A 13,077-nucleotide genomic window follows, 5' to 3' on the forward strand; every position below is an offset into this window, starting at 1 on the left:
AAACCTTTGTCTTCTTCAAATGATAAAGCTTTTCAGCAGGACACAATACACAAATTCAGAACTTCTGTTAAACAGTGCTCTCTTGTGGTTCTGTGCATCAGTGAAAGAGTAAATCATTGTATAAAGATAAAGGAAGTCATGGTTTGAAATTTCTTGTCTCCGACTAACACAAAATTAATCCCTCAGACTTGTATTTCATTTAGTTCTGTATTGTATTTTTAATAAATAACCTCATTTATTAAAGGCCACCTTTATATACTGAACTCTAAGCAAAGTATGAAATAAAAAAAAAATTATGACAATTTTAGCCTTGATCTTTAATTGGAATTCACAATTGACAATATGTGCAATACCAGGGTGATACTTAATGCATTCTCCCAAATTCTGTTGGCAGACTTTCTGCATTGCATGGAATATATAGGTTACTTAAATATGTAGCCCTCATCTCATAGCTTCAATTAAATACATCCCTATTTGATTAAAATAAAACCTTACTTTAACTTGCTGGGAGCACAAGAACGTTAAGACTACTTCCCAAGACTTCCACCTTTTTCTAGTAATGTAATGTAAAGAACAAACCACTCTATCACATGTAACCAAAACATTAAAAATGACTGGAAATATCAAAACATAAATTACTAGATATGATGAAGTGAGACAATGTTCTCACATTTAAATAGATAAACTATTCATTGAAAAGAACAAAAAGGTGCTCACAATACCAACTTACATAAGAAGTTGGTTTTGCCTTTTCAAAATACAGCAGCTACTTTGGATACAGGATATACAGTTTAAAAGGAACGAATCTTTCAATTTAGGTAGTTATTTTCAAACTAAAATTTTTAAAAGCAAGTACTACACTTTTATTTCACATTTATTTCAAGCCTCAGCAGACATTAACAGGGTTATCAGGATTATGTCATCTAAACTTCTTGATTTAAGAAAGTGAAGCAAATGTAACTAACCTGTTCATTGCTATCAAGGCTGTTAGATTTCACAATATCAGATGCCGGACTGACTTGGGCTTGTGCAAGTTCCTGGGGAGCACTCTGAGAGTTTGGCATAGGCGGTAAAGGAGCTCTCCGTTTCTTCGGCATTTCAGATGGCAGAGTGTTTGAATCATACTGCTTGCTAACAGTGTTAGATCTTGTGATAAATGTTGGCCTTGGCTTGCTCATCAATGGAGTTGCTGGGGCACTCGCAGCCTTGGGGTGCAGGGGAAGAAAAAAAAAAAATCCAAGTTACTTATACTTTCTGGAGAACAAGCAACGGTATTGATTGCTCAATATGAATATGTTTCTAGAAGTTTTGCTTATACAAAGTTACATCTTACTTGTTCTCTTTTCTTCTTGCTTCGTTGAAAAAAGCTGAAAAATCCTTTGTTTTCTTTCTCTTTCACATCTAAGTTTTCAGATTGGTAGGAGTCTAAAACAGAAAACAATAGTTCTAGATGTTATTTACTGCACAGATTATTTCTCCTGCATTCTTACTATTTCACTGTCTGTCATAAGCCTCCTGGAAGGATATACAAAACACATCATAAATCACCTATATTAATAGTTTTTCTAAACGGTGCAAAATGAACAGGTTTCCTACCATCCTTGTTCTTCCTGTCTTTCTCAGAACTCGGAATAGATGAGTTTCAGCTGCTATTAATACCCCCAGCACTTAATCCAGCCCATCCCACTTGTCATATGTTCTGGTTCGTATCACAAAGGCTGTAGAAGGGAAAAAGAGGATCAGCCTCTCCAGCTCTCGATTCCTAACAGTTTAAATTCACAGCAAAGTGTGAAGTGGGACAAGTGAGGCACAAGCCTGCACATGGTATGACTATGGAGAAAGATCACTGAAACACCTGATAGGTGCTGCACACGTAACTGCATGGCAGTCATAGCAAAGACAGTCAAGTCCATTCTGGTATCGTGCAGAATTTATCCTCTTTACATCATCTTATTCATGCAGACAAACTGTGAATCTAAAGGTTGTCTTCTTTTAATTTTTACTTTGACTTTTTTGATTTGACTTTCTTAAAGAAATCCTACTGAATGCAAATGCAATAAGCAACAGAAATCAGCAAGGCCACGATGGGCTCTTGGTACAAGTATCAATATAAACGTGACTGTAAATTTAATCAATCGATCTAGGGTAAAACTATGCAGAAATACTTTATATATAGCTGGGTATATCCACTTCTGTATTATCTTTTTAAATATGCATTTATGATAGGACAGAGATAATTACTCATGTCACAGTTAAGCAGATCTTATAATAGGAATGGATGGTAATGTCACTTAAGTGCTACAGTTTCACTGCCTATTTCAGTAAATCGTACCTTGCAAAGACGGTAAATTTAAATCAACTGGTGATGTGGCTACAGAAAGACAAAAAGAAAGACAGAAAATGTGATTCTGAATCAAGGATGCAGTTATAAGTTACAAACACAGAAAGCCAAGCTGAATCTTCAACATTAGGAAAAACTAACTGGGTACTTTCCTGAGGTACAAGGATGTGTATCTTTACTACCTAATGCTATAAGCCATTTAAGCACTTGAGCCTGAAGACATGCAACACAGACTGGAATCTTGTAAATAAGGAGAAAGGGTCCACTTATATTTCCAAAGGAAAGAGGAAAACTAGTATATAGAAGAGTTTGCTCTGTAAGTTTTGGATTGTCAGGCAGTCCAAACTTGGAAAACAAAGAGAAATGTATAATTAAAATATAATCTGAATAAAATAAGATTTGAAATTAAATTCTATTAAGTAAAGGTATACCTTACCATTTACTTTCATAAACAAAGCTGAAAATTCAGAGCTTCGAAGTTGTCTGCAAAATTGAAATGCACTATTTTGTGTCATGAGAACTGAAGCGTATCTAAATTTCCTAGTGGGGCACTGCCTTGTAGAAAGCGTATATGCCCTTGCATTCCCTCCTAAGGATTTTTGCCTGTTCATTCCAATGAAGCACACATCATACTGTGCAAAAGGCAGCTCTGCCAATCTGGAGATGAAAGCAGTAGCCAGACAACAAACAAGACAATGCACTATGGGCACATGCAGTCCAAGTAACATCTTTAGGCAAGTAAAAATATGTTGTTTTCCAGTGAAGAAGATAAAGATATTTCATTCTTGTTTTCTCCATGGGAAAAGGACATATTTTCCAAATCTGTCATTCTCCTGTTCTTCAAGATAACTGGCCTTTGGGAAGTAATTGAGAGCACTCTTGAAACCGTAACCACCAAGTGATAAGGTTACTGTATTTAGGTAGAAGGGGGGAAGAGACACAAACAAAAAAACCCAACAAACCCCCCCAAGTTTTAGAGCAGAAAGGAAAACATGCAAATAGAACAGTGGTCAAGAACAGGAATGAGCCAATATTACGGCATTCTATATTGAGGTAAAATTTCCTGTGCAATATGCCTGAAACAGAACAAACCACACTGTATAGAATTTTTAATCACAGTACAAGAAACCCTTCATGAAAAAGACAGGCTTACACCCGAAGTTAAAACCAGGCATAGGAATTTCTGTACAAATATAAGGAAGTTAGTTCATAGTGCCCCTGTTGGACCACGATTAAAAAGAGAATTATCATTCCTTCACAATCTGTAAAATTAGCAAACAGCACTCGGAAATATACACAAACACCATCAGAATGTTCTAAGACTTTTAAAATTTTAAATAATTTTAAAACAAAACTAAAATTCTCTAATGTTTCTGTGCTTTTCAGCTCATCATGATTCTATGTCTTTTCTATGAGCTAAGGGAAATACAGTGTTGTTGGTCTTTTTGGGGAAGGGGTGGGGAAGGGAAGGAAGGGGTTGCTTTTAAGTGATGATGTGTACTTAGCCACCTTTGCTGGTACCTAACACTTTGTTAGAAAAGAAAACCTTTATATAACACTTCTCAAACATAAGTACAGGTAAACTTGTTCCAGTTTCACTTTTGTGGAAGACTAATGAAATATGTACTAAATTGCTAGAAATTAATTTCTTCGTAAGTAAAAAAACCCAACAAAATGTATACATTATTGAAATAGTAAGCAATTATCTTTTCTATAAGTGCAATTTACAAAAGTTATCTTACCTCGACTGATATCCATGGCATATAATTCTCTTAGTCCAAGGTCATTAAGAGATTTTGTCACATCAAGGGGTTCTTGAGACTGGTAATTCTTCAACAGCAGAGTGTGTGAAGGATCAAACTCGCATTTACTACAGATAATTGGTATGAGTTCTTGAAGGGGTGAATGTGGACTAACTCTTACTACCGTCTTCTGTGTCTTCTTGTAGTTTATCACTACCCTGACCGTTTGCTAAAGAGAAGAAAGTTCCAATAAATACCAGCACAAATTCTGAAACAACTGGCATTTTTATAACATCCTTACAGTAATCACACGGATTCCCCTTATGGCCACCTTCACCAGTGTTACAGATTCAGTAACATTACAAGAGAAACTAAGACCCAGTTTGCGATTCCCTTCTACTCAAGAAAAGAACACCTGGAAGAGTCTGCTCCTCCTTTAGCATCTGTCACTTGCCTGTCCAGCAGGGTGCAGGTCTGGAGCGAGAGGCCCTGCTGCTTACATCAGGCAGCTGTGGAAGTCGGGCAAGGAGCCCCAAGTGCCCGTGTGTGCACGCACGGAGGACGAAGGCAAAAGGGCAGCAGAAGAGCTCCCCCGGCCCTGTGTAAGTGCTTTAGATAAATTAAGAAAGAGTATTTTTCTATACAGCTGACAAGGTGGGAGGAAAGAACACCCAGAAGTTACTTTAGTACTTCTAAAAGGTCCTTCTTTCTTAAGGGTATATAAAAAAAGTCGAGTAACAACAAAAAAGTACAGTATGTATTAAAGGAAAATGAACATACAATCAAAAGGGCATATATATCACAGCATGACAGATGGTACAAGTTAGTGATTTTCAGTTTGTGGAAGGCTGTATTCAGCCACGCTTCATCTGCAGAATTTGTCAAAAGGACAGTAAGGCGTGGGATTTCAAATAATATTGTAACGTTTCCTTCTTTCGGCAGCAAAGACGTTTGCTGCAACAAATCGAGATATATTTTACCTAAGAGAAGGTTATCAAGAACATGGAGCCAAGCATTTCACAGGAGTGCATGGTGAGACGATGAGAGACAAGAGGAAAAGCTGAAACAAGAGGCTGAGCTACCTGCTCAACTTGTTGTATACAACAGTGATTCTAATTTCTCAATATGCTTTCATTTTAGTTCTCACCTCTGGTATAACTGGAGCAGGTTTCTTCTTATCCATTTGTTTTGGCTTTACAATCACCTTTTCCACTTCAAGCATTCCCACTGGTGTGTTGGGTTTGAATTTAATCTGGCTATTTTCTGCTGATACCAACTCTATAGTATAACTTGATGGATTTAAATGATACTGTGCACAGAGAAAGATCAGCAAGTCCATCATGGGCTTCCTGTAAAAGACAAATGGAACTGTCACAACAGACGACAATTAAGCAGGCGATAACAAAACGTGCTGCTAAACATTTAACTCAAGTCATCCTTTCCCTTCCATGACTAAATAATTACTGCCAGGCACCAACTTTAAATATCTTCAACATAAAAAAAAAAAAAAAAAAAGCGCCAGCCTCCAAAAAACACCACTAAAAAGAAAAGAAACCAGCTTGCACAAAAGTATGCCAAGTGCTTGAGCAAAGGGGGAAATTTTTTGCTTGTGTGAAGAGATGCTTTTCCTGAGGTCAGCAGGGAGATGTGGATTAGCCACCTCATTTGACATTTAATGGAAACTGTAGCAGTGGTGATAAATGCCCTGCTATTCATTAAGAACAGTTTCCTTCCAAAGCTTGAAATTTTTATATCCATTCTGAGGTTACAAGGGACTTTATTTCCAGAAATTCTGAGCATGAGCCATTTGGAGGAAGCAGGAGAAATGAAGTTTGAGGAAGTCACCTTTTAAGGAGGTCTTGCATTAGGTATCCCAAAATGAGAGCCAGGTGTTTAATACAGACAGGGGAAAAGAACCTAAATGACAATATAGTAGTTGAATACCATTTCTTGAGAAACTCTGTGTGATGCAATGGATGTCCTTTTCACAATGAAGTATGGCAAACCAAATCTTTTGTACGTAGTCACTAACTGTATGTCCTTGTTCTCTCAGTGCTCAATGAAGAACATGCAGGACAGCATATTAAGATAGGCTGAACATTCCCAGTTGCTACTGGAATAAATTTATTAAAGCTGTACTTTAAACAGAAGTGTCAAAGAAGTTTAAATAGACCAAAGGTAAGGAGAGTACCCTAACTTTGTATGTCACAGCAACTGAATAAGGTTATAGTACTATCAGGTCACTGGAACTGGTCATTTGTCAATAATTTTCAGAGTTGGGTAATCATCTGTAAGGAGCATTTAATTTCAACACCCTCTGCATCTCTCAGTTACAGCTACAAACAGGGAAATCTATCACCTGCTCTGTCTCACAAGGATATTATGAAAATGACTTAAAAGTCTGTGAAGCAATCAAATGCTATGTTGAAAAGAACACTGAAGTGTCTAAGAGAAAATTAATACAGGGTTTGGCTGGTATGGCTTTATCAGAAATCTTAAATTCTAGATGTAATCTCATAACAGATGCAAGTATTCTGGTAGCACAGCCAAATGTGGAAATAGATAGCTTCTACAAAGAGGCATCAAGCTACACAGAATTCTAGATAATATAAAGATTGTGAATACATTTATTAAGAGAGAAGTTAAAAAAGACTTCTATATGATATGGTTTTGTAAGAAGAATTAAGAATGACTCAATGTCAGAAATTACTGTGAACACTGCTCCCCCCCTCTCCCCCCCTTAAATTAACCCTAGGATATCATTCCTGTTTTCACTTGGTCTTAAAGAACAAGTGCTCCTTAAGCAAACTGTCCTCTGATTTCTAGAAGCAGGGCTGGACTCTCTGGGGCACATGCTGCACTTCCAGAAGATGGAAACAGTTTGAAAGCTGATAGATACAGTTACTGTAGACCTGTTACTTTTTTTTTTTCCCAGAGGAGAGTTTCTGCTTGATTAAGTGGCAGAATACTCGCCTCAGGAGACAAAGGCAGGAGGAACAATAAAACCAAAAAACATACAGAAATGATGCTCCAGGGTGTCAAAAAGCAGCTAGCAGATGGTCTGAAGAGGTATAGAAGAATGTAATATACTCCTGTGCCTTCATCTAGATGATTTCTATCAGCCTGAGGAATACCATGAGAAATGCATTGAGCACTGCAGAAAAATAACTATTCCTCCCTTTTCACATAGCTACACCAGAGAGTTTATTTCAATTCTTCTCTCGCATATATCACAACCTGCTGCAATTAGAAGAAAGAAGAAGGAACTACTTTATTTCTTGTACTTCTAACCCCTAATAGAACAAGTACATCCATCTCACCCTAATAAGAGCAGAGCTGCAAATGCAAATCCTGTCATTCTCCCATTTCACTGAGGGCAGGGCAGGGGAGGGGAGGAGGGAGCCAGAGCAGACAGCAGACACTACTTCTGCAATGACCCTTCTGGTTATCAGCCTATCCAGTAAGTTACCCATTACTTCTTTTCTGGTGCATTTTTATACACTGACTAGCTTTAAAAAGCTGCCCTTCAGTTATCGGAGAAGGGTAAGACCACCGAAGATGACCAGGACGAGAATTCACAAGCAAAGATCGCAGAAAGCCGTCCTATGGAAATGCACCACCATGACAGGGGCAAGCCCTCACGTTCACCAGAGTCACAAGAAGTGACAGAATGATAAGTGAGAAACATAGCTGCTCACAAACAACAGACAGGTACATGCAAATGAGTACATGAGCACAGTGATTCAGTGCAAATTTGCTTTCCATTGGTACTTCCAGAAATGACCTGCTTGACTGGAGGATGCTAGACTAAGTCCCCCCCTCCACTGGGGGCCAAGACACCTTCAACAACTGCTTTACACAGATATTCCTACAGTGATACAAAAAGCAATCTTTTTTTGTAATCACATCCTCCAAAACTTGTAAAACTATTTTTTGCGAATACATATACGACAGTAAATTTAACCACTTCCATAAATAATATTTAGTAAAACTCCAAAAAGTGCTCATCAGCTGCCTCAGAGTACATCAGCTGCTTGTCCTCCTTTATCTAATTTCAGTACAATCTTTATTTGCAACTTCTTTAACTTCATTACATTACTTAGTTTTCTGGAAATCTTTGATCATAAATCTATTTATGTATTCCTACACCCCTTCATCCCTCATCTATTTTCCTCTGGTTATTCCTACCTGACTAAATAACATGACTAAATAAAAAGCGGCTAATAGCAGCCTCTCGTTACATCACATAACTGATAGTTAAACGATGACCTTCATCTAGAATGTATCAAACCATGTTATGTTTGTAACCAACAGCGAAAGGTGTCACTTCAAATACTGGATCAAGTGTTTAAAGGAAAAATGCATCAAGTTTCTACACTCCTCTCCAAAAACGAGGGCTAGAAACTTGCTACTTTAAAAAAAAGTTGACATTCTTACACAATCAAACTTCAGGAACAAGGTCTTCCCATCATGAGACTCCAGTAAGCACCACTGAACAAACAAAATTCTGTCAGTAACCACCAAAAGTATTCCTAGGTAGGGGATGAAAAAAAAAACCCAAACCCAAAAATCAAACCTACACAGAGTTTCCCTTTCTATAGACCTCTGATTACTTAAGCCTATAGGCCTATAGCTTCATGGCCTTTCTTGCAAAAATATTTACTAATCCTATTCTCTAAAGAGAAAGAGACATTTGTTTTCATGGAGAACAACAAAAAACCCACCAAAACCCCCAGAATTTGTTACTAACAAATGTAAGTACAATAGGTTTTGAAAAGTAGGGCAACACCACAAAGCTTGTTATTCACTAGCTAGCTATACGGAGTAAACCAACAGTTTATTAAGAATACCCTAATGACTGAAAATACTCAAGAACGGATCAAATGGAAACTCACAAAGGACTCTAAGAAAACAAATTCAGCAAAGCTAAGGTCTCTCTGAAAGGCATCTGAAACTGAAGCCCTAAATATGCTACCCCGTAAAACTATTCGTTTGACATACCATTTCCAAATAAAATGCATGTCACTATCATATTGGCCCTTGAAATCTCTAAGTTCATTTACTGATGCATACAACTGAAAATAATTAGTCAATTTCGAGAAAACTTTGTCAAACTCTGCATTTCTTCCTTGTGGGAAAACAAAAAACTAACTTAAAATTATCAGGCTGCTAAATAAAATAGTTCAAGTTATATTTTTCTTCTTTGGCTGCAGAAAATTCTTCAGTCCTATGCTGTATTTAGAACCAGTGGAGAAGATTCAGAAACTTCACTCTGAAAAACATTCCAATTAAAAAAAAAAAAAAAAAAAAAAAAAGCTTCACTCATTCCTTCCTCTGAACAGTGTACCTGCAATTCCTGCCACTCCTTGCTCTTAACATGTTTTCTTTTGGGGGGGTTGTTTCTTTGTTTTTAAATAACTGTTTGCCTGGACCCCACTACAGGAATCCTGGTGATAGGGAAGTGCAAATGCCACTGTCAGATTCTGAACAGATGAACTGAATCACTATCACCAACTACTACAAAATACAAACCGGTGTCTAGGCTTAAATAAGAGAATCCATCCATGCCTGAAATTTCGGAATGAGCTATTTCAGTCCTCCTTCCTTTTCTCAGTCTCTCATTTTTTTGCTTTAGTTGCCCATAGAACAACTCAAAGATCAAAAATTGTTTTTTCTTGTAATCTTTTCCTCTAAAACCCCCTTTGGATTTCATTCTGATCCTCTTCTGCCTACTTCTACTCACTCAGAATATTTATCTATGTAACGTCTTGCTTTGTTCTACATAGCTTTTGCTATCCACTATGCCCAAGCAAGGATCAAACCAACCCAACTTCATCTGAGAACAGTAGAGAAGTTTCTTCTAGTGGACTAAAAGCATTTGAGCACATGGCTGTATAAAGTCACAGTTTTGGTTTTTCTACTATGAGATTTTAAAAGATATTCTCACCTCGGGACCTTTGAAGCTGCTCATCTCTTGTTATGAACAGGGAAGAGACAAATTAGCAGTTTATCTGCTTATGTCATTTCTAGAGGGATCTTGCCTATTTGTCCACAAAATACGACTATCAAGGCAGAGCAAAACTAGAAGAAGATAGTTTGAAGTATGTTTCACAGTGGACTGCAGGTCCTGCACAGTATCTCCCCTCATTCTGAGTGAGCCTAGCAGTGCTAATATAGGTTCCTGTTTGCAAGAGGGCCATTTATGAAATCAATCACATACAGTATCTTGATTGGAAAAAAACCAAAACAACAGTAACTGCGGGATAATAAAACTGATTGGGAAATGTGCGTGCTTCCTGAAAGCCTGTGAGGCCTGTCTTGAACACTGAGTAATTCTACACAATGTAATTTGACCGAATGAAGATACATGCAACGTTCCTTTCTGGCACTTTGTTCTGAGCAAAGATAGAGGGCACACAGTACACATAAGTGTGGACAAAGGGAATGAGAAAGAAGAAAGAGAACTGCATGACAGTGTACACATGCAGTCTCACCTTTAAGAAATTTTAAAAACAGAAGGCGGCACGATATTTACAGACGGCAATATTCCTTGCTGTAAACGAGCTAGCAAGAACACCATAAAGCGTCATAGTAGTCACCAATTATTTCAGAAAATTTCTGCTGAGAAATATAACCTCAGATTTAAGTTATCCTGAAAAATCACACGGAGTCTGGGGCGGGGGGTGGGGAGTGGAATCCACAAAAGCTCATCCACTGCAGCTCTAGTGAACAAGCTGGTATTTGATGTCTAAGCAACGAGCTCATGAACTCTAGCAAATGACAAAGCGTGCAAACAGACTCGAGCCACAAAAGTCTTTATCTCTCATTAAGAAGTGAAGTAGGTGTAACTACACATTTACATTACCTGGTTTAAATAAATAAATAAATCCGGCGTGTTTGCTTTCAGTAGCAAGGACACTGGTAATACACTAACACAAGCATAATATACAAATAGTTTCTTCATTTCAGCTTCGGAAAGCAACAAACTTGCATCCTAATAGCTCTGATCCATACAAGGCCTTGCATAGGAGCCTTCTTAGTAGACCTGCTATGATAATTAATGTAACATTTTAAGTCCCAGGATTTATGATTTCAACTCACCAGTCAATGTCGAGGTCTTTCTGAACTAAAGGTGACTTGAGAGTTATATGCACAATCTATACTACCAATTAGCAGACTGAAATATGTATTTCAAATTAAAACCAGCTTAAGCAAAATATATTTGTTAAAAGTTTTCCAAAGCTGTAGTTGGAAACTATTTCTTTGAAGCATTATAGATTTTGTCTGAAGCGATGACACCTTTTTTTAGGACTGCTAGTAGTCTATAGGTAGTAGTGCGGAGCAAGTGCTGAACACCTGATTTTGTACCCAAATAGGATGCAGGAACTCATCTTTAAGTCTAACAAGGAAAACTTATGTGGGAAAATTCAGTGACTCATACAAACCAGTATTTTTCTAGAGATTTGCAGTGACTGGAGAGAACAACAGGTATGGGTACGCATCCCGATAGGTGCCATACAGAATTTCTGAATCTCAAAAAACAGTCTTCCCAAAAGGTAGGTAAATGTATAAAGTATATGTTTCCACACCTACCCAAAAATCATAGTAGAATCACAGAATCGTTTAGGTTGGAAAAGACCTTTAAGATCATCACGGCCAACCATTAACCTAGCACTGCCAAGTCCACCACTAAACCCTGTCCTTAAGCACCACATCTTCACGCCTTTTAAATACTCCCAGGGACGGTGACTCAACCACTTCCCTGGGCAGCCTGTTCCAATGCTTGACAACCCTGTCAGTGAAGAAATTGTTCCTAATATCCAGTCTAAACCTCCCCTGGCACAACTTGAGGCCATTTCCTCTTGTCCTATGGCTTGTTACCTGGGAGAAGAGACCGACCCCCACCGCACTACACCCTCCTTTCAGGTAGTTGTAGAGAGCAATAAGGTCTCCCCTCAGCCTCCTTTTCTCCAGACTAAACAACCCCAGTTCCCTCAGCCGCTCCTCATCAGACTTCTGCTCTAGACCCTTCACCAGCTTCATCGCTCTTCTTTGGACACACTCAATGTTCAGGCTTACACAACTCATGTATTTTTCTGAGTGATTAAAACCTGGATGAAAGCTGAAGTAAGCTACAGCAAGAAAAGAAAATTAAACAAAAATGCCATTCTGTGTAGCTTACCTCCCGTTAACTGTAGTATACTTGGTCACATCTCCTGGTAGGACCACTGGTAGTTCAATATCTTTATCGATTACATTCTCTTTCTGTTCCATGATGAGGTTAGCTGATGCTGTGTCATCAAATGGAGAAACAGCAATGGGTTTTGTTTCAGATGGAGGAGGTGGTGCTTTTGATTTTCTTCTGAAATAAATGGATAAAAATGAAAAGTCAAGTATGTATTTATACATATGATTCCATACTGGCAAACTAACAAGTCTCAGAACAGGAATGAACCACACTTAATTCTTTTCACTCAGACTGTGTAAGTGATATGTGCAAGGAAGGGATGAGAGAATATTTTAAACATGCTATCAGTGGTGATAGATACCTTAGTCTATTGTATCTTCTATCATACAGATTTAAAAAATCAAGCCCAATAAACATCAAGCCCAAAACAAAAAGGTTTTTTTAATATATATTAAAAAAAGTGAATTGATTACTTTTTTTCTCCCTTGGGTTATGCAAAGGACCCTATTTGTGCTTTCTCCAAATACATCTACTGGATTAGTATAAACAGAAATACCATACCATGCAGTATGAAGCCAAATTGCACTGACAGTATGTTTAATATATAGGATAGACAGGCAAGGGAATAATTTCACTTTTCCTCCCCAAATTTTTCTTTTTATTATTAAAATCATTCAAACAAATCCTACCAGCTCTAGTCAACTTACTTCTGTACAGTAAAAAAATAGCAGTATAACCAATACTACTGTGTTGTAATATTTCTTGACATTTCAGTCACAATATGCTTTCGTATTTTCCCCTCACCT

The 13,077-nt window shown here is 37.7% G+C and overlaps 1 protein-coding gene across 6 annotated transcripts in view; it reads right to left on the bottom strand.

Moving 5' to 3' along the window:
- Positions 1-13,077, bottom strand: part of COBLL1 (cordon-bleu WH2 repeat protein like 1) — an 88,795-nt gene that overhangs the window by 26,591 nt on the left and 49,127 nt on the right. For 5 of the 6 annotated variants that reach the window (XM_072874543.1, XM_072874539.1, XM_072874540.1 and 2 more), the window contains exons 2-7: positions 12,266-12,445; positions 5,231-5,432; positions 4,084-4,312; positions 2,333-2,371; positions 1,334-1,425; positions 966-1,205 (exon numbers count right to left, since the gene is read on the bottom strand). In XM_072874543.1, the coding sequence (XP_072730644.1) occupies positions 966-1,205; positions 1,334-1,425; positions 2,333-2,371; positions 4,084-4,312; positions 5,231-5,432; positions 12,266-12,357 (894 nt within the window). In that variant the 5' untranslated portion in view covers positions 12,358-12,445. The remainder of the gene's footprint in view (positions 1-965; positions 1,206-1,333; positions 1,426-2,332; positions 2,372-4,083; positions 4,313-5,230; positions 5,433-12,265; positions 12,446-13,077) is intronic. The other variant, XM_072874541.1, reaches the window with a different exon arrangement.

The sequence above is a fragment of the Ciconia boyciana genome, chromosome 10, assembly GCF_034638445.1.
Source record: "Ciconia boyciana chromosome 10, ASM3463844v1, whole genome shotgun sequence".
NCBI lineage: Eukaryota > Metazoa > Chordata > Aves > Ciconiiformes > Ciconiidae > Ciconia > Ciconia boyciana.